This window comes from Schistocerca cancellata, chromosome 1 (assembly GCF_023864275.1).
Source record: "Schistocerca cancellata isolate TAMUIC-IGC-003103 chromosome 1, iqSchCanc2.1, whole genome shotgun sequence".
Taxonomy (NCBI): Eukaryota; Metazoa; Arthropoda; class Insecta; order Orthoptera; family Acrididae; genus Schistocerca; species Schistocerca cancellata.
In genome coordinates, this window is record NC_064626.1 from 348,793,082 (window position 1) to 348,805,472 (window position 12,391).

The 12,391-nt window shown below is 40.2% G+C and overlaps 1 protein-coding gene across 4 annotated transcripts in view; it reads right to left on the reverse strand.

Annotated features, from left to right (window-relative positions):
• Window positions 1-12,391, reverse strand: part of LOC126173769 (probable E3 ubiquitin-protein ligase MGRN1) — a 190,727-nt gene that overhangs the window by 85,450 nt on the left and 92,886 nt on the right. For all 4 annotated transcript variants that reach the window (XM_049920982.1, XM_049920985.1, XM_049920983.1 and 1 more), the window contains exon 11: window positions 5,733-5,940. In XM_049920982.1, the coding sequence (XP_049776939.1) occupies window positions 5,733-5,940 (208 nt within the window). The remainder of the gene's footprint in view (window positions 1-5,732; window positions 5,941-12,391) is intronic.

The window sequence follows — 12,391 nt, forward strand, 5'->3', positions numbered from 1 at the left end:
TTTGTTCAGGAGACAGCATCCTCAGAAGTTGGATGACATCAGTTTAAAACTCACTGAAATAACACTGAATATAGAAAAAGCATGGCAGCATAGTGCGTAAAGCTCCAGGCTTTCACACTGTGGGGCATGTTTTGATCCAGATCATATACAAATTTCAATTTTCTTTCCTCTTTTTCTTTACTTCCATCCTACTTTAATTTTTGGGAAGTGTATTCATTAAATTTGTTACAAAATAGATGATGAAGCAGTAAAATATATTTTTTTATTTTTTTAATATGCAGCAGGTGTCTACAAATTTATTAATTAAATTATGATTTATAATTTCTAGAGTGATAGTCACCATAGGAACATTACTTAAAATAAGGGAAAGATTACTACTCAACCATAGCAGACTGATGCATGGAGCATAGACACACATCTTTCTCAATCAAAAGTACACCCATTCACACATGTAACCACTTTTTTTTATTTAATATGGAGCATCTGCATACAAATTTATTTATTATATTATGATTTTTACAGTGAGGTAACCACCTACCTATAGCAGACTGATATGAGCAGTATAGACACATGTAACAGGAAACAGCATTCACACTGGCTTTTGAGATTTTGCTCTTTCTCTAGCAACAGTACACACATTCACACATACACACATACAACCACACAGACAGACAAATGTGCACTCCCATGGTCACGGTGAGACTGAGGATTGATTTTCGATTACTGACAGCAATTGCCTAAGTTGATGGTGGGGGGAGGGGGGGGGGAGGACAAAAGAAAGGGTATTGGGAAAAAGGCAGGTCTTTGCACAGATAAGTCTGCAGTTGAACAACAAGATGAAAGGAGTACACTTTCACTTTCTTCACCTCCCCACCCCTTTCTCCCTCTTCCTCTTTCTTTAACTTTTTTCACTCCACCCTCTGAACTCCTTTTGTCTTGCTGCATGGCCATGAAGTCATCTCTGCAAACACCTGCATCTTTCTCACTACCCCTTCTTATGGCCTTCCCTACCCTCTCCCCTCTTCTGTCAGCTCAAGCAACTGCCTTCAATAACCAAGTATCGACAAGTATCAGTGTACTTTTGGGCATGTGTGTTGTTGTGTGTGTGAAATTCCGTACTTTTGCCAGGAAAAGAGCAAGAGCTTGAAAGCTTGGGTGAATACTATTTCCTGTTACATGTCTCAGTCATCGGTCCACTATAGGTCAGAGGTTGACTTACCCTTATTTTACCTATTGCTCCATTAAGGAAGTTCCATTATTGTCATTCAAAGAAACGTTAGTAACATAAATTGTTCTTGTGTAATGAACAATGTATGATGGACACTTTGCCACAGTGACATTTATTTTTCAATAAATTTAAAGGGAAATTTATGTCATGAACTTCCTGTAATATCATTTTTTTTTTCTTCGCTGCTACAAACCAGCGTATACCGTAAGTTAACCAGCATTTTGCACTACTAGCTGCTCCAGGCAAAAGGTGTGCTTTGTTGGTTCTGCACATTTTCATAATTTTGACTGAGGTAAAATGACACCCAAGTGTTCACCTCTGGCACGTCTGTGTATAAGTTGTCACAGAATCAGTTAACTGTAAGTAAAAAATTCATGCAATTTGCCTTTTTATTTACATGTAAAACCAACTTTGGAATTTTCCTTTGTATGAGATCATGTGTGCCAGATTTGTGTACTGATTTGAAATTCTAAATTCACATATTTTATTGTTTGTGTCACTTCTACATAATCTTTCATTATTTGTATCAATAGTTGTTTGTACAGTGATAAACTGTGAAATTTCAAACATTTGTGAGTACTGTGATAAACTTGTGCTGTTATTGTCAACTGTAGGCTAAAACTTATTTGTGTTCTTTTACAGTTTTCGAGAACAGTAGGCCTACCCTCATTGAAAACAATCATTTGCTAATTTCATTCTATAACTACATGAGAAATAGGTTATTTCTGAGAATTTTTGGACTCAAAACTATATTTTTGAAAAGTTTCATAATTTTTTTAAGTTACAGAAGTTGTAAATAATTTATTTCATAGCAAATCAGCATCTATAAATGATAATTACTGCCAAAGAATAGATCATCACGAATTTTGGCATATATGAATGCAAATACACAAATACTTTTGAGAATTTTCACAGGTTATAATTGCCCTGTGCATAAACTAATCTGTAGTATTAAACTGACATTTGTGGTTTAGTTACTGTATCAGATATTGTAATGAGCATATTGCATTACATTAACTTTCCTTTTCAAGAGGAGCATGTACTATCTATATTTATCGTAAATTTTCAAGTTAACTTCAGAAAGTTTTAGGAAACCAGTAATTTTTACCATGTGTTTTTCTGCTGTCTTAATAGAAATCTTGTTTTGTGTTTTTTTGCTTCAATTCTTATGAGGAATTAGTAATTTTTTAGCTCAACTGATTAAAACATAGTCAGCAGGCTTAGTTTAATGTTCACTGCCCTTTAAAACACTGCAGCAGTCACAATGCTGCCACAATGTGAAAGCTGTTCTTGAACATGGGGTTAGTCAGCTGATATTCATAAGCAGCTGGAAGTTGCCCTGACTACTGTCAAACTATTGGTAGCTGCTGCGAATCGCTGTGTTGGAAGAGCTCCTGAGAATCATGTACCTGTAATACCAAAGATTATTCTCTCCAGTGGATTCTGTCTCCTCTGGGGGAAGTATGGGACCTGTCATTACTCATCCACTTGACTGCAAGTGGCATGTCAATGGTAAATCTTGTCGTCCTGTACAGGTTAGACAAGCACCAGGGAGGACTCAGGTTGTTATATGGATCCCCCAAAAAGCAACAATTTCAAGGTGATGTCTTTCACTGAAACAGAAACTGAGCGAGAGAGATCACTTCACCTGTTTTGGGGAAACCTGCTTAGTCTCATGCCAAGAGGAAGGAAACGCAAAAGAATAGGGACCTACTAATCGTTGGCAGCTTAAACAAACAATGAATAATAGTACCCCTTCGGGCAAAGGCAGCAAGGGATAGGAAGGGACAACGGGTGTACTCAGTGTGTATGCTTGGATTCCTCATTCTTGCTGAAGAAGCTATTTCGGCAGCCACTGAGGGAACACGGTGCAACACTGCTAGTTATGATGAACACTGGAACAAATTATGCCTGTCATCTGGACTCTGAGGTCATACATGGATCATTCCGGCACGGTAGAGACAGCTGATAAACCTTGCACATGGAGTTTCAACAAAGTTCACAATTTGCACCATTGTCCCCAGAACTGATTGTAGTCCTGTGTTTCTGAGTCGAGTGGAAGGACTGAACAAGAGATTTCAAGGGTTCCGTGAGCAGCAACACCGAGACTTCTTGGACTTGTGCCATAATGCTGAGAGCTGCAGAGTTTCCCTAAATGGGTCAGGTGCACACAACACATCAGAGGCTGCCACCCAGGTACCTGGCAGCTGTAGGAAAGCCAGAAGTATCAGTGTAAGGTCCAAGAAAATGACTCCTAGGCAAGAGTATTAAAATCCTAGTAGTTAACTGCTGAAGCATTCACAACAAAGTGACAGAGTTTGAAGCACTCTGAAAAGCAGTGACGCTCACATAAGCTAGGTACAGAAAGATGGTTGAAACTGAAACTGATAACAGTGAGATTTTTAGAGAAAATTTAAGTGTTTACGAAAAGGATGGCTAGCAGGAAATGGACATGGTGCATTTGTCACAGTAGACAAGAAACTCAGATCCACCGAGACAGAAATTGAAACTCCATGTGAGATTGTGTGGGCAAGACTCAATGTTAGAGGTGGGCATAAAATGGTAATTGGATCCTTATATCGACCACCAAAATCAACTCCTGATGTAACTGAAAACTTCAGAGGAAACATCAGTTCTTTTGAACATAAGTTCCCCAATTATAATGCAATCACTGGTGGGGACTTAGATCATCCAAAAACCAATTGGAGAAATTACAGTTTTGTTAGTGGAGACCACGACACGGCATCCTCCGAAACATTACAAAATGCCTTCTCCCAAAACTACCTTCAACATGTAGTTCGGAACAACAAGTAGACACGACCTCTTTGAGGATGTCCGTGTGCAAACTAATATGTGTCTATGATGCAGTTGTGGCACCAATGATTATCAAAGTACAAAGAACAACCAAAACAAGTAGCAAGATACAGTGAAATCCCACTTTTACACTATGTATAGGATTACCCCTTGCATTTTCGCTCTTTGTGTATGATATATGTACATAACAGGCATCAAAAGTCTTGTCAGAGACTTTTTTATTATCTAATAAATGTTTATCATCTAATGAAAACCATTGATGCAAATGGAATTGGTAACTGTCTGGGAAGTAGAAATGTCTGACTTAATTTCAAACGTCATAATCGACGGCTTTGGAAAGCCTGCAGCTGTCATTCATTATTTAAATAATGAAATACTGCAGTAGTTACGTATTTTTTAATGTTTAATGACACGTTTCAAAATTTTTTCTCATTGTCAAGTGCAAATATGTATATAAATATTTTGTGTGGTACTTGAGTATGTGTTATTCTGCCTCTCATGCACTGTAATTGTGTTTTTGAGGTTATCAGCCATCAGGTATTGTGCCTCCCCAGTAACGTAGAAAATTGACAATGAGAATAAATTCTTGAAACACATTTTGTTTAGCACGGAAAAAACGTAACCAGTGTTGTGTTTAAACTAAAAACATTTGAGCAATGCAAAGCGAATGACGTCAACTAGCGCTACAAGAGGCCAAACATCGAAACACATTAAATATGGTTCAACAAAGGTGTCACAATGTTCACTACAATCATGAAACTGCATTTGCGCAATAGAATGTTTGGAAATGATTGTGAATGGTCATTATATCTTTATTCAAATGAGCCTAGTTACCCCCATCAGCCATCACACCAAGTAGTGCTTGGCAGTAGCGGGAGATACAGCACAAATTGTTGTAACTTTTACACATTTACTGGTTCAAACCTGTTGAGTAGACTGCCCTGGAGTCAAGAAATTTAACCATGTAATATTTTAAACACTACTGGACGGACAACATGCCAGCATCATTTTTTTTTTCTCAACAAATATTTTTTCGTAATGCGGTTATCTCGGGAAAATTATAAACATGTTGAGGCAAATTTGAGTTCAAACTAACACTGTGGACAGGAAATTGGACAGGAGCGATAAAAAAATATCGTAAACCGCGGGAAAACGTTGAGTCCGGGAACGTAAAAGCGGGGCTATACTGTATATATGTTCAGTAACAATATAAGGAAAAAGATAGATCATTACTCGCCATAAAGATGGTACATTGAGTTGCAGACAGGAACAATGAAAAGACTGATATGCATTTAGCTTCTGGCCATGAAACCATCTTCAGTAAAGGAAACACACACACACACACACACACACACACACACACACACATTCATTCACACAGGCAAGCAAAGACAAGTATTATGACATTAGATTTTGTTAACAGGGTATCCATCACCTCAGGAAGAATAAAAGACAGACCAAATGAACAAATTAGAATTAATGAATAATTGACTCACTGAAAACACACACACACACACACACACACACACACACACACACACACACACACACACACACACACACACACACACATTAAACGTTTGTTAATATTAAACAAAATCAACTAAGAACTATCACAACACAAATCAACTTATTTCTTTCTTAAATTACTTGAAAGGTGTGATAATTGACATTATCCCAAAATAGTTACTTGTTGGCATGTCATTCGTTGTAGCTAGATCATCCTTAGTTCGCAGACTGTCAACATGAATGACTTCCTCTTCTTCCTCCTCATCTTCTTCTTCATCTTCATCATCCAAATTATTTCCAATTATTGAAACAGTAGTTGGTGGACTCACAACACCTGCCACTTCAAGTAAAGGTGAAAGCTTCTCTGCTTCACTATCATCATCAACGTTCTGCAAAGTACAAACAAACAAAAATAAAAATCAAGGTAAAGGCCACACTTCAGGTACTCTGATGAATTAGAAATTAAAAAGGATCACGTCACTACAGTCTCATTTAAAGCAGTTTCCATTTTACAGCTAGCGAGCTGAACTACTTCCGCCACAAATCCACCAACAAGAGTCTGGCACTGTCACCTTCTGTGCTGCCACTTCTTCTGGGTAAAACATTGTGCCTGCCAGTTCTCAGTAAGTCATTGTGGTAAGAGATTCATGTAATGTTTAATTTTGCATTCCATACAATGTGTGGTGAAAGTAGCTGAAAGAGGGGCACACCCAGGTTTCACTCCTCTCCAAAATGTTGGACTTCTTGTGGCTTACACAGGGTGCCAAAAACTTTAGGAACACGTTCCTTATACAGGAATACGTAAAAAAAGCCTCGTAAACACGGGCTCTAAAATGTATACCTTATGAGGTATGAGCATCTGTTCATTTTCAATACTATGAAGCAGATCTCCACTAAGTCAAGGTTTTCACTTTCTGTATTTTGGGAGGAGGAAGTGTTGACCAAAAAAGGAAAAAAATGCCTTGTAAACATGGGGTCTAAAATGCGTACTGTAAGAGCTATGAGTACTTGTTCATCTTTGGTAATGTGAAATACATACACGCTAAGGTACGCATTTTACAGCCTATGTTTACTAGATATTTTTTGCTTGTTTTGGTCCCTACTACCTCTTCCCAAAATATGAAAAGTAAAGAGTGGAAGAGATGTGTGTCATAGTATCGAAGACGAACAAATGCTCGTATGTCTTAAGTTATGCACTTTAGTGTCCTTGTTTACTAGACTTTTTTCCTTGTTTTGCTGTAAAGAAGGTGTCACTAAAGTACGCTGATTATTATTATTATTATTATTATTATTATTATTATTATTTTGGACACTCTGTGTAAGTTGCAAGTCCAGCATTTTGGGATACCCTGTATACTGTCAGTCACATGAATTTCTGTGTTCTGTGAGAAATTATTTTGGTTTACAGAGAGAGAGAGGGGGGGGGGGGGGATAAAGAACCAACTCTTGTTCCTCTGAACAAAGTAGTGGAGTGCATGCAGCTGCTCTACAAGTCAGTGAACAGTTTTGTCATCTGAATTAGCAATATGTAAATTGCCAAAGAAGAATAGGAGCAAATTGGAAATAATGGCAATTACTCATTCATGTTAAAGTATCTTTTTTCTATAGTCTGAATTTCAGAAATTACAGGACAGGTGCATGAAAAGAAATAAGAAGATTTGTATCTTCAACAATTGTGGCATGATGTGTCTTGTAGCTGTTAGTTTAGCACTATGGTGAGGTTTGGATTTAATATGTGTATGTTGTGGCATCAAATCACATAATTTTTATCTTTACATGAACCATGGACCTTGCCGTTGGTGGGGAGGCTTGCATGCTTCAACAATACAGATAGCCATACCGTAGGTGCTACCACAATGGAGAGGTATCTGTTGAGAGGCCAGACAAACGTGTGGTTCCTGAAGAGGGCAGCAGCCTTTTCAGTAGTTGCAGGGGCAACAGTCTGGATGATTGACTGATCTGGCCTCGTAACACTAACCAAAACGGCCTTGCTGTGCTGGTACTGCAAACGGCTGAAATCAAGGGGAAACTACAGCCGTAATTTTTCTCGAGGGCATGCAGCTTTACTGTATAATTAAATGATGATGGCATCCTCTTGGGTAAAATATTCCGGAGGTAAAATAGCCCCCATTCAGATATCCGGGCGGGGACTACTCAAGAGGATGTCGTTATCAGGAGAAAGAAAACTGGCGTAGTATGGATCGGGGCATGGAATGTCAGATCCCTTAATCGGGCAGGTAGGTTAGAAAATTTAAAAAGGGAAATGGATAGGTTAAACTAGTGGGAATTATGAAGTTCGGAGGCAGGAGGAACAAGACTTTTGGTCAGGTGAATACAGGGTTATAAATACAAAATCAAATAGGGGTAATGCAGGAGTAGGTTTAATAATGAATAAAAAAATATGATTGCAGGTAAGCTACTACAAACAGCATAGTGAACGCATTATTGTGGCCAAGATAGACATGATGCCTACGCCTATACAGTAGTACAAATTTATATGCCAACTAGCTCTGCAGATGATGATGAAATTGATGAAATGTATGATGGGATAAAAGAAATTATTCAGGTAGTGAAGGGAGACGAATGTTTAATAGTCATTGGTGACTGGAATTCAACAGTAGGAAAAGGAAGAGAAGGATACATTGTAGGTGAATATGGATTAGGGCTACGAAATGAAAGAGGAAGCTGCCTGGTAGAATTTTGCACAGAGCATAACTTAATTATAGCTAACACTTGGTTCAAGAATCATGAAAGAAGGTTGTATACATGGAAGAACCCTGGAGATACTAGAAGGTTTCAGATAAATTATATAATGGTAAGACAGAGATTTAGGAACCAGGTTTTAAATTGTAAGACATTTCCAGGGGCAGATGTGGACTCTGACCACAATCTATTGATTATGAATTGTAGATTAAAACTGAAGAAACTGCAAAAAGGTGAGAATTTAAGGAGATGAGACCTGAATAAACTGAAAGAACCAGAGGTTGTACATAGCTTCAGGGAGAGCATAAGGGAACAATTGCCAGGAATGAGGGAAAGAAATACAGTAGAAAAAGAATGGGTAGCTTTGAGGGATGAAATAGCGAAGGCAGCAGAGGATCAAGTAGGTAAAAAGACGAGAGCTAGTAGGAATCCTTGGGTAACAGAAGAGATACTGAATTTAATTGATGAAAGGAGAAAATACAAAAATGCAGTAAATGAAGCAGGCAAAAAGGAATACAAACGTCTCAAAAATGAGATCGACAGGAAGTGCAAAATGGCTAAGCAGGCATGGCTAGAGAACAAATGTAAGGATCTAGAGGCTTATCTCACGAGGAGTAAGATAGATACTGCCTACAGGAAAATTAAAGAGACCTTTGGAGAAAAGATAACAACTTGCATTAATATCAAGAGCTCAGATGAAAACTTAGTTTTAAGCAAAGAAGGGAAAGCAGAAAGGTGGAAGGAGTATATAGAGGGTCTATACAGGGGCGATGTTCTTGAGGACAATATTATGGAAATGGAAGAGGATGTAGATGAAGATGAAACGGTAGATATGATACTGCGTGAAGAGTTTGACAGAGCACTGAAAGACCTGAGTCAAAACAAGGCCTCGTAAGTAGACAACACTCCATTAGAATTACTGACGGCCTCGGGAGAGCCAGTCCTGACAAAACTCTACCGTCTGGTGAGCAAGATGTATGAGACAGGTGAAATTCCCTCAGACTTCAAGAAGAATATAATAATTCCAATCGCAAAGAAAGCAGGTGTTCACAGATGTGAAAATTACCGAACTATCAGTTTAATAAGTCACAGCTGCAAAATACTAACGCGTATTCTTTACAGACGATTGGAAAAACTGGTTTAAGCCGACCTTGGGGAAGATCACTTTGGATTCCGTAGAAATATTGGAACACATGAGGCAATACTGAACCTATGAATTATCTTAGAAAATAGAGCAAGAAAAGGCAAACCTACGTTTCTAGCATTTGTAGACTTAGAGAAAGCTTTTGACAATGTTGACTGCAATACTCTCTTTCAAATTCTGAAGGTGGCAGGGGTAAAATACAGGGAGCGAAACGCTATTTACAATTTGTACAGAAACCAGATGGCGGTTATAAGAGTCGAGGGACATGAAAAAGAAGCAGTGGTTGGGAAGAGAGTGAGACAGGGTTGTAGCCTCTCCGCGATACTATTCAATGTGTATATTCAGCAAGCAGTGAAGGAAACAAAAGAAAACTTTGGAGTAGGCATTAAAATCCATGGAGAAGAAATAAAAACTTTGAGGTTCGCCAATGACATTGTAATTCTGTCAGAGACAGCAAAGAACTTGGAAGAGCAGTTGAACGGAATGGACAGTGTCTTGAAAGGAAGGTATAAGATGAACATCAACAAAAGCAAAACAAGGATAATGGAATGTAGTCGAATTAAATCGGGTGATGCTGAGGGAATTAGATTAGGAAATGAGACACTTAAAGTAGTAAAGGAGTTTTGCTATTTGGGGGCAAAATAACTGATGATGGTCGAAGTAGAGAGGATATAAAATGTAGACTGGCAATGGCAAGGAAAGAGTTTCTGAAGAAGAGAAATTTGTTAACATCAAGTATTGATCTAAGTGTCAGGAAGTTGTTTCTGATAGTATTTGTATGGAGTGTAGACATGTATGGAAGGGAAACATGGACAATAAATAGTTTAGACAAGAAGAGAATAGAAGCTTTCAAAATGTGGTGCTACAGAAGAATGCTGAAGATTAGATGGGTAGATCACATAACTAATGAGGAGGTATTGAAGAGAATTGGGGAGAAGAGGAGTTTGTGGCACAACTTGACAAGAAGAAGGGACCGGTTGGTAGGACAAGTTCTGAGGCATCAAGGTAGTAGTAGTAGAAGGGTTTTGTGGGCGCACGACAGCAAGGTCTTCAGCGCCCGTTCAGTATCATAGTGAGACGGGTGTCAAGAAAAAACTCAGAACATTTACATCTAACGCAACAGAAAACGGAACATAAAACACGGGGAACAATCATTGAAAAATATGTGCTCACCCACACCGAAGCGTGGGATGAAGCAGGGCGTCAGCAGTAAAACATGGACAACACAGGAAGAAAAAGGTAGAGGAGCTAAAACAATGGAGCAGATGGAAGTGGCTGGCTGACCGCAAGGAAAAAAGGGAGGAGTCAGCCACTCTGCAATACACTAAAACCGCCAGCCTAAAAGCTTAGGCCAGAGTCCAGACACATCACAAAACTTAAAAACCCTAGACACACACGTCTCATCATTAGCTAAAACACAGGGCAGATCCCCATCAACTTGTGCTTCTGCCCTTGCATCACGGTATAAAACGCAGTCTGTCAAAATGTGCCGGACAGTGATGTGCACACCACAAGCATCACAAAACGGAGGATCCTCCCGCTGTAATAAATAGCTATGTGTCAGAGGACAGTGCCCGATCCGAAGACGTGTGAGCGCCACCTCTTCCCGCCTGAGCAGCCGGCAGGAGGAACGCCACGGCCGAGTGGTTGACTTTACTAACCGCAGTTTACTGGCCGTCACCGCCAGCCATTCAGCCTCCCACAACTCCATGCACTTCCTGTGGAGTGCAGCGATGACTGACTGCAAGGGGATAGGACACTGGACCACATCCTGCTCTCTGCAGGCCTCCTTGGCAGCCCGATCAGCCTGTTCGTTGCCCCATATGCCGACATGACCAGGCACCCAGCAGAAGGATACCTCTTTACCCCGCCGTTGGAGCGAGTACAGTTTGTCATGTATCAGCTGGACCATCTCTTCAGTCGGGTACAGGTTCTGCAGTGATTGTAAGGCACTAAGAGAATCGGAGCAGAGAAGAAATCGATCGCCCCGAACTCGATTCATCTGCTCCAGTGCCGTCAGGATCGCGTGGAGCTCCGCTGCGAAAATGGTATATTCAGCAGGGAGGCGAATCCGGGTAACATGAGCAGGGAACACCACAGAACAGCCAAGGAAAGTCTCCTGTTTGGAGCCATCAGTATAAACGACAGTGAAACCGTGATGCACATCTAAAATGTTAAAAAACAGAGATTGGAATGTAGAATCTGGTGTGCCATCTTTCTTAAAATTAGTCAAATCTAAAATAAGTTTGGGTCTCCGGAGGAGCCAAGGTGGAGATCTGCTCCAACCGCGACGTAAAACACGAAGACCAGCCATAGACATCGCACTGAGGCAATCCTGTGCGCGAATCCCATAGGGCTGCGTCGCACGTTGCCGGTTATGAAACAATCGTGCCAGAGGAGGCTGAGCAACGGTATGGTATGCAGGGGTGTAGGGTGTGGACAAAGTTTTATACGCCTGGCGCACTGTAAGTAGCCGTCGCCGCATATGAAGTGGCGGTTCACCAGCCTCTGCACAGAGGCTGGGGATGGGGCTAGTTCGGAATGCCCCAGTGGCCAACCGAAGCCCTTCATGGTGCACAACGTCCAACATTTTTAAGTAAGAAGGCCTCGCAGACCCATACACCGTGCACCCATAATCGAGCCGAGACCGCACAAACGCCCTGTAAAACTGGAGCAGACAAGTCCTGTCAGCTCCCCATGTACTGTGGCTAAGACATTTTAAAATACTTAAAGCCTGAAGCGACCGCCGTTTCAGGTCTTTAAGATGAGGTAACCACGTGAGCCTCGAGTCAAAAATGAGCCCCAGAAATCTCACCGTGTCTTTAAAAGTAAGAATAGTATCCCTCAAGCGCAACTCAGGAAAGGTTAAAAGCGAACGAGAACGGTTAAACAGAACACATACAGACTTCTCGGTGGAAAACTGAAAACCACTCTTCTTCGCCCAATCATCCAAACGCCTAATCGTAAGTTGCAACTGACGGGTTGTCGTTGCA